We start from the raw sequence: 15,822 nt of genomic DNA, 5'->3' as shown, positions 1-15,822 counted from the left end.
GCATGGGGACATTCTCCGATGCTGGCACAGCCATAAGTGTAGCATAAGAACCTGTCTATTGTTGCCCCAACCAATCAGGAAGAACCAGTCGAAACATCAATTATCTTATCCACTTCTGCGATCCTCCCAGCAGATTGTAGTCAAATGACATTACGTATATATTCTCAATCGGGACGTGTGACAGGCATTTTCGTAGACGTCGTTTATTACATCATGCACGCTGCACTTGTGCTGCATTATTTCTCTAAGTGTTTCTTTTTTTTTTTCTATTGCCGTATATAAAGCATCGAACGCACATATGCATCAAGCTCTGACGTCAGAGGAGCAAGAGCAACGGCCACGCCCATTGGTAGTCATAAGCTCGTGACCTCTCTCGCTGAGCCTCATTGGAGGAGACTCCTTCAGTGACGTTAGAACTGAATGAGATATATGTCGGCACAGTTCCCTTAGAAGTCGGCCCAGGACGCACATTCCCCCCAGCGCGTTAGCCGTGATGTTGCACACCTCTGTGAGGCCGACAACGGCGAGCACCACCACCACTGAACGAGTTTCGGTATTCACAGTGCCAATTTTCTACGCGCCGATTACCCCCTTTTTCCGTAATACTTGGAACACAGCAGCACATCATCTTGGTCCAATATTGAACCAATATTGGCAATACTAGCCCAATATTTGTCCAATCTGCGACCGATATTGGGCCGACATTGCCGATATTCGTCCAATCTGTGTCCGATATTGGGCCGACATTGCCAATATTGGTCCAATATTGGCTAATATGTTGTGCTGCTTGGGAGGTTGACACCGATGCAAACAACCGTATTTCACATTTATTTCGAGTAACTCGGAACGAAATGTAGCATAATTTCTCATCTATTATGCACTCTCGTACAACGTCATGTTGTTTGTTCAGATAACGAGCGTTTTAGTCCAGCCCCTGATCATTCCGACGTATGCAACGAAGAAATACTCGTACATTGTATTCAGGCTGAACGTTCAAACGATTGAGCGTTGCTAGTCACGCAGAAAGTACCAAGGGAAGGTCCTTGTGACCACAACTGAATCAACATGCACCCGCCGTAACGCCGAAGTCACGCCAGAATGAAGTCGTACATTCTCGTTGTTCGTCCTTTTTTTTATGTTGCCTTTTGCCAACCAAAAATAGCGGCATATTTTCTTAACCAAACATCCACGCGCGCCTGACTCTACAAAGCGGTGACCGGCACTTCGGCCTCCTTTCGCGGCTCTTCATTCAAGTGCGCTCTTTGTCCAGCTCGTTCCATTTTGTTTCGGCGGCAGCGGAGATTTTCTGGGAGGGAAATTGGCGAGCGTGCGCGGGTTTCGCGATCGCAGGTTGCGGTGAGATTTGGGACACCTTTGTTCTTGCGTGATGGTGCGAAAGATGAAAGCGATAAATAATTATGAAACAGTACATGGGTTCGGCATCGCTTTATGCTATGGCAGTCACCATAGATGATCCGTGAGCATATGGAAGGTTGGCCATGGAAGACCTCAGTAGGTTTGGCATATATAGGTCAAACAGGTTGCACAAAGTAGTGAAAGTTCAGGTGCATAAAGGTGGCAGTTTTTTTTAAGGTCTTTATCTTATTATTATTTGTCGTTTACGTGGATGGCTTAACAAATTTCGTTTTGGCGTTACGGAGCACAGCTTGTCCGAGAGCATAGAGAGCCAGAAAATCGGCAAAGCTACCTTCGAACTTCTACGGCTCCTCCACCAATAGACCACGCCCTGTTGTTGTGTGACGTCATAGTGTTCGACAGCACCACCAATTTGGTAGACTTGAACTACGCTCGAAGCTAAAGGCGAAAAAGGTTGCGCCCGAAAGCCACGGTCTTGAGGGGATTACGATGGTCCCTGAGAGGGACGCGACCTCCAGTCTTACTTTTCAGTCGATAGGAGGCAGCGAACAAGTGTCCATTCGTGGAACCCAGCCCTCCCCTTCCGATTTGTTTCGGTTTCAATCTGTCTACCAACGTCATGATGACGTTTCTCTGTTCGAGGTTTATATCGTCCCGCTCTCGAAACACGCTCGATCACAAAGCAACTGCCGTCAACATCGTTTGCGAAATGTTCTTCAGCTGCAGAACCGTCGACTTACTTACCAGTCAAAGTCATCAGCTGATTAACATAATAATAATATTAGTTTATTTCCCACATTTGTGGTAGGAGGCGCTGACAAAAGGCTGCCACGAAGGCAGCTTGACAATTGCAGTTGACGTAACTAAAGCCACCAAAGTAAGTTCTTCGCCTTCGTAAGACCTCGCGGACCTCTTCAACGGAGAAAGCCCACCGCGCCATCCCCACCCCACACCCAGCTTTTCTGGATAAGCATGCCCCGAGTTTGCGTGATAGACCGTCCATGGTATATGGACTACCTGGGCATACTTATCGTCCACGGGCTGTGCTGCACGTAGAGAATATGTGATGAGTTGCCAGAGCCTCGCTTCTCTGGACCATAAACTGGGTTCGGGAACTGTAAATGGCACCTTGTCTCCTTATGAAGTATATTGTGATTTATTTATTTATTTACTGGAAAAGATATGGAGGTGGGAGTCTCGCCAAAGTCGAGATAGAACCTGAACGCGTAAATAGAAGACAGGGTAGAAAAAAATGCGACCCCGAGACGCCCAAGAGACATAACAATTGAGGCCAACCAATCAATGAAGTCCAGTTAACGCGACAAAAGTTCGTCGCCGAAATACAGCAATGACCCTCAACGCACTGCACAATTTACCCTGTCCTTAGCCGAGGAACACGGAGGGGGTGTCGACAAGGTCACGTGATTTCAAAAATTACGCAATAGCTTGTATGGCCGGCACTTGGTGACCCACAGGCCAGCGCCCAAGAACTTTATCGCTGCTGAAAAGGCGGTTGTCCAGGTGGGTTGGCCAGCGACGATTCTAAGATACGGCGACGGTCTCTGTATTTAGTGCAGTCTTGAATGACTTGTGTAGCGCCCTCTACGACGTCGCATTCGCTATACATTTCGGACGAGGGTACCTTTCTGATTTTAAACAGGAGACGGCCGCCTATAGAATACAGATGACGGATGCAAGTGGCCGAGGCAGTCCTGGTGGCATTCGAAACTTAAGCTGACATATAGTGTACCGCAGTGTATACGCACGGCACTTGTATGCTACAAAAACCAAACCTCTTCGTTCATATATAGCCAGCTGCGGATCCCCCATGGGATTTTACGCGGGGTGTTCAAGATATGTGCGTGCTAAGGAGGCCATCATCAAAGGAAATGAAATCGGAATTGTGTAACCAGTGTACGCGACTGCTCTCGTGAACTAAACATAACAAGACGGGACGACGTGTGCTGGCTCAGTCGGCTTTCCTGCCACTACACTGCTATACGAGGAAATCGGGCGACAAAGAAATATATGTGCGGTGTTTCGGGCCGTGTTGTATGCAAGGCGGATGTAGGAAACGTAACGGTATTAGGGCTGCAGTACATGTTGCTCGATACAGAGTAAGAATGCTCGCGAAGCTTCACGCCGTGATACTCGTTTCATTCCTGGTTATCTTTTGGCGTGACAAGCTGCTCGATGTTGCATTTCTTCGAGAATATTCCTGATCGAACGTACCGGCTTCCTCAGTAACATATACACCGTTAATGAAGGATGAAAGGTTAACACACCATCAGAGGACGTCACGGCCGCACCCTAAGAGGGAAAAGGGAATAAATTTGGGAGTAATTACAGTTTCTAGCCCCCTAGATTGTAGTTACTCCGTATTTTAGTCCCAAGACCCTAAGATTTACTCCCTGGCGAGGATGGTACTTCGAGAAAGATACATCCATTGGTCACGTCCGTTGGTCATCCGTTGGTCTACGTCACTGATTACGTAACGCCATCGCGCAAAGCATGCTGGTGGGCATTATCAGCTTTATCAGCCGACGCGTTTTCCCCGCTTCTTGCCCACTACAGAAGAATATAGATAATATATACAATAATATATAATTAATATAGACTATAATAATAATAATATAACATCGAACCAGTCTTCTCGTGACGTCATATGTTTGTAAGCAGAAGGTCGTCTATATAGTTTCGGGCTCTCATTTTTCACTGGTTCGTTCATTTAGGGGATCATTATGGGAGTAGCAGAATTCGTCGGGTGACGAATTCAATTAGTACCCCTTTTTTATATTCAAACTCACTCAGTTTTTCACTGGCTTGCTTCCGTGACCCTGCGCATGCGCACTCGACACGATACATTTACTTATTCCCTCTTATTTTTATATTCAATACACATGGGGGGGGGGGGGATATACGTTTATTTCGGAAAGGTCAGCCTGACCGAAGGTCAATACACATCTAGGTACACACATCCAAGTGTTAGTAACGACTGTGGTATACACTCTAAAAAAAGAAGAGAGATTGAGGTTAGTTTTACTGCTTTTGGGGCTTATGGTGCATTGCCACAACCATTCGTCCCTTTCGGGACCAAATACATGGAACTTCATTCGAAGCTTAGGAACAATTTCCAGTGCCAGGGAGCAAGTTTTACGGCCTTAGGTCTAAAATGCGGAGTAATTGCAATCTAGGGGGCTAAAAACTGTCATTCATCCCAAATTTACTCAATTTTTCCTCTTTGAGTGTGGCCGCGACGTCCTCCATGAAGGACAAAGTTTATGGAGAAAATATCTGCGTAGGAGACCGTTCACGTCCTCTTCTTTCTTTTCAGGCGGGAATCCCTTATGCTGACAGCTTCCTGCCAAGATGGTCATCGTGACAAGAGTAAGTGGCTTCAGTGTTGAACGCTCACGATCAAGTTCTTCACGCAACAGTGTACGACGACCGCTATGATATAAAAGCGCGTGATATGGCGAATGCGTTGCCTCCGCAACGAAAAGAACGCAGCAAAGCAAGGTCGGAGAATGGCTCGTATACACGCGAGGATGACCACTTGCAACAGCTGTGCAGTGTCAGTGGAGAAGCACACGAGTATCACCTGCACGGAACAACATTATCACGCAAGACGAATAAGTCAAAGGAAAAGATATAACGGTGCGGCGGTCGTGGCCGTGATGTTGCTCGGTGAGCTAAAGAATGCCTTATGGGGCGACTTCACAGGGAACTGTTCCTCCTTGTATCAATGCGTCTGAGGATAACCGTCCTGCCTGCCAGTGTTGATGCTGAGTGGGGTTGTCCTGGTCACCCTAGCCCTGATCGCTCGCCCTCGTAGATTGCAGCTTGAGGGAAAGTGTAGATGAGATTAGATACTAGGGGACGAAAAATTCAGACGAGAAAAATCAATCAATGGAAAAAAAAATGAATAGGTAATAGTCTGGTAGCCTGTGGTCATTTTCTGTGTGGGATACAATTTGAACTTTTTCGATGCATGTGCTGATATTCGTTTTCAACATTCTTGTGAATGGACAATGCTGTGTCTATTTGGTGTTGCCATCAACTTCCTACGATGTACTTGACGAAATGTATTGCACTAAGGCATTGGCTTAGGGTAGTTGATATTGCCGCAAGCTGACATACAAAACCAACTAAGAGACGACGACGATGGAAATTGATGAACAGCTGTTGGTTTGTCAGTTTCTCGTCGTCCTAGTTTTTTATTATTTTTTTAGCTGCTTTGCAGGCTATGGCGTATCAAGTTAAGTCCGTCATAATCATATGTTTAACAGCCCGATTAAGTGACCTTGAAATGATCGAGCGGTATGTCTTCGAGCAGTGAGGCTCCTCGGGAACTTCCTAGACTTCTCTCCGCTTTCGTTAGTCAATTTCTGGTTGTATAGACCTGTAGGCGGTGGCTGACCAACGCAGCCTGCTGAGCGTAGTCGTTACCGAACGGTCGCCTACTTACTAAATTTCTCACACATCGGCTAGATGTTCCTTCCTTTTTTTTTCTGTCTATGTAGGATTTGCCGTAACGTCCCACTGCGGACGTCCATGTTACGTCCAGTGGACATGCAAGACATATGCGACGTTCACAATTTTTCTGGGATGTCTTTGGGATATATGGTGCCCACTGGGAGCGTATAGTTGAAGAACGCTGTTCCCTGTGTAGTATACGCGCTTGCGCCTTGTTACCATCTTCAAATATGTCGTCCCGGACACACACTTCAGCTAACGATTACTCCAGTTTGCCCGAACTTTTGTGTACAAGACAACCTGTTCTACGCTATCTTTGTAAGGTGCATGGGAAGTATACCTGGACAGGCTAATTCTGTATGCGCTCTGAATAGAGCGTAAAGCACAAACCAGTTAACGGGTATGGTTTGAATGGAGCACCATGTGTGTGAACCGCTTACTCCTACGACTTGCGTCCCAGATAAGCATCGTGCCAACGTACCCTTTACACATAATAATGGCCGTACGCTTCGGGCCAAGTTGCATACCCTGAATACATTAGCACGAGAAATAGAAGTTATGTTCGAAGATAAAAGGGTGCGCCGAGACGGCTCTTTGTCTGAGGCGATATCTGGGGTGCAGTTTTCGTACAGGATGCAATGCCCCCGATGATGCCTTCCGACGGGATGTCTGTATGACGTTTTTCTTCGAATTACGCAGGGTGATTATATCTGGATAGAGCCTCAAGCGAAGAGAGAGTTTGATGTGGCCATCGGAGCAAGGGTCGCGTCCGCCGAAGGAAGGCGGATACAGGTCATCGACGATGACGGAAAGGTCTGTTGCAGAAGAAAGAAATGCATACTGTTTTTTGTACTAAAATGGCCGCAGTGTAATGAATATACTGAAACGTATACCCTTGTCCGCCTTGAAGGAACAATGGCTTACGCCGGAAAGACGCATCAAGGCGATGCATCCCACATCTATACAAGGCGTGGAAGACATGATCTCGCTGGGCGACCTTCATGAAGCTGGCATCCTTAGGAATCTTTTAATTCGATACAATGAAAATCTCATTTATGTAAGGGCAACGACAGTCCTTCCTTAGTCCTTAGTTCCGATCAGAACAGCAGACGAAACCTAACCTCCTCTGATGCCGTTTTTCCCTGCCAGACGTATACGGGCTCCATCCTGGTGGCCGTCAACCCGTACCAGATACTGCCAATTTACACGGCAGAGCAAATCAAGCTGTATAAAGACAAGAAGATTGGAGAGCTGCCTCCACACATCTTCGCCATCGGCGACAATGGTTACACAAACATGCGCAGGTTTCACGTCAACCAGTGTATCATCATTAGGTGCGTGGGTGGAATCTCCAGCAAAAAACGTCTTTGCTTTGAAACACACATAATAGTTGTTTGCAATAAGACATATTGTGTCTTTGTCAGTGGCGAAAGCGGTGCTGGTAAAACAGAAAGTACCAAACTTATCCTGCAGTACCTCGCAGCGATAAGTGGACAACATTCGTGGATCGAACAACAGATCTTGGAGGCCAACCCTATTTTAGAAGGTGAGCTTCGGCTTGTGTTGACGCCCTGAGGAATAAAAGATCGATTTATTTTTATAGCCTTCGGAAACGCGAAGACAATACGCAATGACAATTCGAGTCGGTTTGGGAAGTACATCGATATCCACTTCAATAAGCAAGGAGTCATTGAAGGAGCAAAGATTGAGCAGTACCTGCTCGAAAAGTCACGTATCGTAAGCCAGGTAAGTCCTTCCATTATGCTTAGGATCGCTAGAGTACGTTACTGAACGCTTCGAGTACTTCCGCAGGCGCAGTACGAAAGGAACTACCACATATTTTACTGCATGCTTTCGGGGCTGAGCAAGGAAGACCAGAAGAAGCTGGAATTGCAAGATGCATCAAAGTATCACTACTTGACTCAGGTATCAGCTGTGACCCTGTCTCTCCGTGGCGGCCCGAAAGAAGTGCTGCGTTGGCTCCCCCAACGACACCGAACGTTCTCTGGATGTATGAATAATGTCCTAACTGATTCGTACGTCCAGTGGATATCTGAGGGATATACATCGGACGTACGAATCCATTGGGACATTATTCGTACATCCATAGGATAGCCGATGTTGTTGGGGTCTTGTCTAAAGCCACTCTCTCTCCTAGGGTGGTAGCATAACATGCGAAGGTCGAGATGACGCTGCAGAGTTCGCGGACATTCGGTCAGCGATGAAAGTACTCATGTTCTCGGACCACGAGATTTGGGACATCCTCAGGATTTTGACGATTGTGCTGCATTTGGGAAACATCAAGTACAAACGTGAGCAACCACCAGTCAATATGCCTTCGCAGTCTTAGCGGTACATCGAATAAACAATAAATACGTTTCTTTGCTTGCAGCTACGTTGATTGACAATCTGGATGCAGTTGAGATTGTAAACTCTTCTTGCGTACAAAGTGCAGCCAAGCTCCTCGAGGTGGGATATTCCCGCGTTTTTCTCGAATGCATTATGTGAAAACACACATAATATGTTTTTAGGTGAACCAGCAGCACTTGATTGACGCACTGACAACCAGAACAATTTTCGCTCACGGTGACACCGTGGTCTCGACCATGAGCTCAGATCAGTCGAAAGATGTTCGAGATGCTTTCGTTAAAGGCATCTACGGTAGAATGTTCATCTGGATTGTCAATAAAATCAACTCTGCCATCTACAAGCCCAAGTCTGCTTCCGGGCACTACAGGACCTCCATTGGTGTGCTGGACATATTCGGGTTTGAGAACTTCAAAGTGAATAGGTGAGGGCAGGTGTTTCTTCCAGTGCCACACGTCGTTTACAACGTACAACGCGCGTTGGGACACGTTTTTCTGTCCATTCTGCAGCTTTGAGCAGTTCTGCATCAACTACGCCAACGAGAACTTGCAACAGTTCTTCGTGCGGCATATCTTCAAACTCGAACAGGAAGAATACAACTTGGAATGCATCAACTGGCAGCACATTGAGTTTGTAGACAATCAGGACTGCCTCGACCTTATTGCGGTGAAGCCCCTGAATATCATGGCGCTTATTGACGAGGAAAGCAAGTTTCCCAAGGTAAGTTTTTGTTTGACACCTTTCACTATTCGTCGCACCCTCTTTGTCCAGAGATCGGGTACATTAACCGTTAGGACTGTAGGTTGTCTTGCGGTAGTTCGTCAGGGTAAGAAAAGTAAAATGTGTAGACTCCAGGAGGAGCTAAAGGAGAACAAACCAGTTCTGTCCGCCACGTGCGTAGAACTGTGATCGATCTTCACGATGTACGAAAACGAAGTATGCTGTCTTTCAATGGGAGGCCATGTTTTGGTATGCATTGCAGTCGGTGAAATGGACACCGGGTCTACATGTATCCACGTGTACGGTGCCGCAATGTGAGGGCCGGGACTGTGGTCGGACCATAGACATACGGGCAACCAGAGCAGTGGGCGCCGCGCTGGAAGGGGTTCGGAAAGATTTACACAACAGACTGTGATAGTAGTAAAGAAATATATCAAGCCGCGGTACGCTTGTGCGAAATGTGTACGTGTGCGTTTCTAAGTAAAACAGCGAAAGGCACGATACGGTTTTCGGTTCCGTTTCTGGTAGCAGAGAAATTGTTTTAATTTCGCTTTATTTCAGCCACTGGGTTTCGGGTACCGAACTACACTGCCGTACCCGTTGTTTGGTCGACTTGAACGGCAGCGTTCGTTTTCGTGATCCCCCTTTTCTCTCCGGTACTTCTGAAGCCGGACCTGCCATCTTCCGGCTGTATTTTGTGACTCTTTCAGTAGGCCACTCTTGATTAGTAATGTAGTCGTCTCGAAGCAGAACATGCGTATTCGGAATAAGAGGAAAGACGAAATGTCGTCTCCCGAAGACGAAGTGTCGTACCTGCTCGTTCGCTGCGCGTGCGTTACGCGCGTATCACTGATGGAATGCGCGCGCGCGCACACACAATCGCTGGTTTCTGTTTCCGTTCTGGATTAGGAGATTACAAACTCTCTTCTATTGTTCAATTTTCGAAATACCAGTTAACGCATTTACTTCCGCTGACAACATTAGTTGGTATGTTTTTAGCCTCCGCTGTCAGTTTCGGTATCAAGAAAAAAAAAAAAAAACATTTCGGGTGACGGAAAAGTCGCGTACGGCAGCACGTTCCCTCCCCCGTGTTGTCAATGCCCTCGCATTGGTAGCGAAGGAGGCGATGAGCTGCATGGAGGAATGCAGATGACAAAACTCGTTTCGCTTATCTCGTGTACATTAAACCAAGGATATCAGTCACTGCACTTTCTACGTCTCTCTTTTTTCTTTGTTGGTACACATGGTAGGGTAAAAGCATTCAAACGAGTTGCTGAAGTTGGTTGTGGAACCTTCCACTGCAAAATGAGCCTTTTATGTTTTCTCTCTCTTTAAAAAAAAAAAAAAATGTTGACAGTTGAAGAAAAGGGTGTATATTTCATTGGCTCCACCACAACATCTTTCTTTTCTTTTGTTTTTCAGGGAACCGACCAGACATTGCTCAACAAGCTGCATAAGCAGCACGGCACAAATAAAAACTACCTCAAGCCAAAATCTGACATCAATACTGCCTTTGGGCTCAGTCATTTTGCTGGTGTTGTCTTCTACGACACAAGGGGTATGGATCGACAGCAATCTTTTCCTTTTTATGTGTGATGGACACATGCGATTTTCTGATTTGTGTTCAGGCATACAAGCGCCACATAAAGCATTGGTTCTTGTTTTGTTGCAACTTTCAGGCTTCCTAGAGAAGAACAGAGATACATTCAGCGCTGACCTTATCCAGCTCATTCAAGTCAGCAATAACAAATTCCTTCAGAATTTGTTCGTAAACGATATTGGCATGGTATGTCTTGTGTTGTTTTCGTTTATTACCTTGTTAATGGAATGCCATGCATGATGGCACCCCCACATAACTGACTGCTCATTCAATGCAAACCATGAATAAATTAATATAAAGAAAGATTGACTTACTTTAATTCTTAAATAGGGAACAGACACGCGAAAGAAGACGCCAACCCTGAGCGCACAGTTTAAACGATCACTGGATTCTCTCATGAAAGCCCTGAGCCAATGTCACCCTTTCTTCATTCGGTGCATCAAGCCCAATGAAAGCAAGAAGCCCATGGTGAGAAACTATAACTATTTTCTTAAGCATTACCTGCATTATTCATGGTATGTCTGTACAGATGTAAGCACCTGACGTAGTGTATGAAGTATGTAGTTGTTTTTCTGATTCATATTACCTACATATAATTTCTGCAATCATTTACTCTTATGTTTATTCCTAGTTTCACATATCTGTAATGTGCAATATATTATTTAAGACGTGCCTGTAACTATAGATATAAGCAATCTATCCACCAACATTATTGTATATATATGTTCTGTGAACTATGTGTGTATTACATAAGCCGTTCATGTATTCTCCATTTCCTGGGTGTGTATTGTCTATGTAGAACTTCGTGAACGTGTGCCAACACCAAGGCCCTCGAGGCTGTTCTTGGGCACGTAATAAAAAGTGTTATTATTATTATATTATCTTACCTGTATCCCGTGTGTTACCCCGCAGATGTTTGACAGAGAGCTGTGCTGTAAACAGTTGCGGTACTCTGGCATGATGGAGACAATCCGCATTCGTCGTGCTGGATACCCCATCCGACACACATTCAGAGAGTTTGTGGAGCGATACCGCTTCCTCATCCCAGGTGTTGGTCCGGCTCACAAGGTGGACTGTAGGGCTGCTACGACCAAGATCACAGCTGCTGTGCTTGGCAAGAACGACTACCAGATGGGCAAGACAAAAGTGTTCCTCAAGGTAAGGTACTACTGGGTCGAAACAATGCTGCGTCTCTTATTCGAATGCCCTACTCAGCTGTCATTGATTTTAGTGTGTGTGTTGTTTGCTTCTTAAATTTTTACGAGACATTTTACAACTTTGATGCAATGTGTCACGCTTGTTTTATGATAAATTAAATTGAATGGGACAGTTAAAATTTTGAGGATACATTGTTGGTAGTTTAATTCATCAATGAAAACGTTTTTTTGCCTTTGATGCCATATTTCGTTTACCGCAATTCTGTTCGATCCACATCATAATGGTAAATAATTACTGAACTAAAAATTCCAGAATAGCTGTAACAATGACAGCCAGCACTTTGAGGCAAGTTGATGGTAGAGTGTTTTGAACTAAATTAGGTCAAAGAAGGCATCCACTGGTTGGTGGCAGGCAAAGCAAAATGGGAGATGTTATTCTTCTTCCTTTGGTTGCATGCAGATAGTAGTGTCGTATTACATAATGTAGTGGATGACAATTACTTTTAGCTTGATGAATGTGGCTACAGCAGGAAGAAGTGTAATGTACATAAAGTAGTTTCAGTCTGCATGGTGCAGTGCAGCATGGAAGGTTAATTTCTTTGCATGGAGAGATATCGCAAGTTCATAAAATGATGTATGAAACTATTTCAGGACGCTCACGACCTGTTTCTGGAGCAAGAGCGCGACAGGGTGCTCACACGCAAGATCCTTATTCTCCAGAAGGCAATTCGGGGCTGGTACTATCGCCGCAGGTTCCTTAAAATGCGTGCAAGTGCTGCTACCATACAGCGCTGCTTTCGGACCTACCTTCAGCGAAAGCGATTCCTGGCTGTAAGTTGAAACTGTGTCAGTTTGTATAAACTAGGCTCCCATCACCCTCAGATGCATATTTAACCTTCACGTAACAGAAATAAATAAACTAAAGTTGTTCCGATTCCCCCAGAGTTAAACGAAAAATACTTACGTCTTAACCTGAACCCCATAAAATAGAAGATTCATTTGTGACAGACTGCATGGCTCACAAGTACTCCCATGGGACTCCCACTTCTTCATTTTAATACTGCTTAAACTGTATCATCATTGGTTTTTATTACATTTTATGCTTGTGATTGTTCCTATACAGATGCGAACTGGCTACCAGAGGCTCCAGGCACTCATCAGATCTCGCATCCTGTCTCACAGATTCAAGCATCTTCGAGGACACATTGTTGCTCTTCAGGTATGCTAACCTTTTATTTGTTGGATGTCCGACGTTGTAGTGCACGAATTCAGAAGTAATGGTTGTGAAATGGCTTTAAATACTTTCAGGCACGCTGCAGAGGCTTTTTGCAGCGTCGCGAGTATCACAAAAAGGCAGCAGCTATTGTGAAGATCCAAGCATTTGTTCGTCGTGTTATTGCTCAGAAGCACTACCAGAGGATGAAGGTTGAGGTAAAGACTTTGACATCTGTGTGTTTGTTTGCATGCTAAGAAATACAACTGCTCGGATGATACATGTACGTATGTGCTTGTATGTGCTGATACATGCTTCCGTCTTGAAGATGAGTTGAGGCCACTCGGAGCATAACAGAAGTGATAACATCTAAGCACCAACAGTGAATGTACACGTAGGCTCCTAGAAATGTACTTCGCTACACATGAGCTAATGGTGAAATAGTTCGAAACATTTTGAAGGCGAATCACATTAAATTTCACTTCATGCACTATCTTCATTCAAAATGTTGAGTATACCTGCATAGTCCTAGCAAGCAGACAGATAAATATCTACAGAAGGGCTGCTGTAGATGTTGAGTCAGGTACTTCTGGGTATTGTGCACCACTCTATGCTAGGGTACAAACTGTTCTTAAGAATGTAACTTCTCCTCAGGCTAGTAAAGAATATTGGCAACTTTTACTTGGGACATTACAGACCCTAACTCCACAATTACTGCTATAAGGTACATGCCAAAGTTAAAAAAGGAGATTAAATGTACTACATTTCTTGTGTGTGCTCTTGGCCGCCAACAAATTTCTCATTCTGTTTTCAGCACCAAATTGTCTTGGAAGCCCTAAGACTCAGGGAACAGGAGGAGGCTATACTCAAGAAGCAAATGAATCACAAGAAGGCAAAAGAGATTGCAGAACAGAAGTTCAGGGTGAGCAGTGCCCCGTATGACCACCGTATGACCACATTAAAGTTCTCTTGGCCCAGCCTACCCTCAAGTGTTTATCTTCCTGCTGAAATGTTGATGAAGACCTCCTCCTCTGTTTAGCTAAACTGGTGAAAGACTGTGATATGTTTCTGTAGGAACGTCTCCAAGAGATGCAAGTTCGTCAACAAGAGGAGGATGTGTTGGTCCAGAGGAACCTGGAACAGAAGATGGCCGTCATCAAGGATGCAGCTAATCGCCAGGATGAGCCACTTGATGATTCAAAGCTGGTAATACTTCTAGATGAATACTTGAACTCTAGCATGATTCCATACTATTTAATGCGTTGTGCGTGACTTTGTTAGTTTGTACAGGGCTTCGAAGATAAGCATAACTACTGCTTGGGAACGCAATCGCGTGTTGGACAGCAAAGCGTCCTATGAAAATTGTGTGTTGGTTCTCCTCCACCAAACTATAAAAAAAAAATTTACTTGTGGAAGATGCATAGAAATTCTACAGGGTACATGTATTTATTTATTCAATCCACCCCAAAGCTCCTTTCGGACATTAGGAATAGGGGCGTGATACCGCTGCAAAGACTCAGTAACGCTGTTAAGAAACTAGGAAAATGCTAACATGACAAATGCAGCACACGAGTACATATAAAGAGAGTCTAACCCTATCTCGAAATGAACCCACCTTTCATTTCTCTTGAGGAAACCCCCTCTGCTTTCTTAAATAACTTCCACACCTTCTTCATTCCAGGTGGATGTCATCTTCGATTTCCTTCCTCGATCCGAGTCGGTCAACGATCAGGTGGCACCGTCTGCTTTTAAGGTATGTCCACGAACAACCCTCTCGCGATTAAAAATGCTAATGTTATCTGCAGCAAGGTGTGCGGAGGGTAACGCAGTGCAGCAGAAGGCATAACGCTATACACCCTATTACAAAAGTGCCTGGTGCCAACATATCAGTAATGTACTTTCGAGTAACGATTGCTTGACTTTGACATTGTTGCGACACAACACTGGTGCTCATCCCTCAAAACATTCCACGCCCGAGCTCCTCCTACTGAACCATATACATAAACACTGAACAGTGTAACGGTAAATGTCAAATTGTCATCCCTCCTTAACATTGACAGATTTCATCCTGCGAGCTACCCTATTGTTTTCCAATGCGTTTGACGGGGATGACAGATTTGCCAACGCCCACAGTGAGGGAGATATGTGATGCATACAGTTGTTGCCATACTCTAGCTTTCAGAAGGCGCAAATTAATTGAGTGGTAGGCGTAAAGAATTTGTCAGCAACAATTTACACGTATAGATTAGTTTTTTATTTCAACGTACGTTAATGAGTGCAGTTGATAGACCTCCTACTGTGGTGCAAGTCAGCATAGAGGGGTCAACGACACTTATCAGAGTAGGAAAGATTCAGTTTAAAAAATGTGCCTGCGGTCTTGAGATCTGGTGGGACTGCAAAGTATACGACTGGCAAAAGTGTGGAGAGGTGAGAGTTACAGCAATGCGTGATGTGCAGATCTAGCAATTTTCCTGGCAGGATTTGGAGGCATCCCGCGAAAATGCCATTAACGGCGGTGAGGTGGAAGGATCAATTCCTGCAGTCCCAGATGACAAGGAAGACTTGACGGTGTACAAGTTCCAGAAGTTTGCGGCGACATACTTTCAATCTAGTGCCAGTCATCAGTATCAGCGGAAGCCTCTGAAAGCCTCCTTGTTGACCCTTCAGACACAAGGAGATTCCATGGTACGCACTCACTTTGCCCCTTTACCTTATTTGCCTTGTGTGCTTCTGGTTTTTACGAAGCAAAAAATTTCCAACGCTGGGAAGAACAACAAGAACTAGCGTAGCCGAGCACCATCTCGCTTGTTTTGGAGCTGCTTTTTAGGGCTGCATGAATATGTTCAGATTTTTTAAATACAGAAGCAAATAATTCTACGTTTTAATTTTGAGTAGAAGCGATGTCTCTTCGA

General features: G+C 45.0%; 1 protein-coding gene across 2 annotated transcripts in view; it reads left to right on the top strand.

Moving 5' to 3' along the window:
* LOC135366933 (myosin-VIIa-like) overlaps positions 1 to 15,822 on the top strand; it is a 49,724-nt gene that overhangs the window by 22,429 nt on the left and 11,473 nt on the right. For both annotated transcript variants that reach the window (XM_064599933.1, XM_064599932.1), the window contains exons 2-23: positions 4,712 to 4,764; positions 6,553 to 6,666; positions 6,764 to 6,910; positions 7,003 to 7,187; positions 7,278 to 7,399; positions 7,457 to 7,599; positions 7,666 to 7,779; positions 8,012 to 8,165; positions 8,246 to 8,322; positions 8,385 to 8,644; positions 8,730 to 8,940; positions 10,363 to 10,498; positions 10,620 to 10,726; positions 10,871 to 11,008; positions 11,453 to 11,698; positions 12,349 to 12,528; positions 12,821 to 12,916; positions 13,006 to 13,128; positions 13,725 to 13,832; positions 13,985 to 14,116; positions 14,592 to 14,663; positions 15,389 to 15,595. In XM_064599933.1, coding sequence (XP_064456003.1) covers positions 4,747 to 4,764; positions 6,553 to 6,666; positions 6,764 to 6,910; positions 7,003 to 7,187; positions 7,278 to 7,399; positions 7,457 to 7,599; positions 7,666 to 7,779; positions 8,012 to 8,165; positions 8,246 to 8,322; positions 8,385 to 8,644; positions 8,730 to 8,940; positions 10,363 to 10,498; positions 10,620 to 10,726; positions 10,871 to 11,008; positions 11,453 to 11,698; positions 12,349 to 12,528; positions 12,821 to 12,916; positions 13,006 to 13,128; positions 13,725 to 13,832; positions 13,985 to 14,116; positions 14,592 to 14,663; positions 15,389 to 15,595 — 3,090 coding nt within the window. In that variant the 5' untranslated portion in view covers positions 4,712 to 4,746. The remainder of the gene's footprint in view (positions 1 to 4,711; positions 4,765 to 6,552; positions 6,667 to 6,763; positions 6,911 to 7,002; positions 7,188 to 7,277; positions 7,400 to 7,456; positions 7,600 to 7,665; positions 7,780 to 8,011; positions 8,166 to 8,245; positions 8,323 to 8,384; positions 8,645 to 8,729; positions 8,941 to 10,362; positions 10,499 to 10,619; positions 10,727 to 10,870; positions 11,009 to 11,452; positions 11,699 to 12,348; positions 12,529 to 12,820; positions 12,917 to 13,005; positions 13,129 to 13,724; positions 13,833 to 13,984; positions 14,117 to 14,591; positions 14,664 to 15,388; positions 15,596 to 15,822) is intronic.

This window comes from Ornithodoros turicata, chromosome 8 (assembly GCF_037126465.1).
Source record: "Ornithodoros turicata isolate Travis chromosome 8, ASM3712646v1, whole genome shotgun sequence".
NCBI classification, from domain to species: domain Eukaryota; kingdom Metazoa; phylum Arthropoda; class Arachnida; order Ixodida; family Argasidae; genus Ornithodoros; species Ornithodoros turicata.
This window is presented reverse-complemented; position numbering and strand designations above follow the sequence as displayed.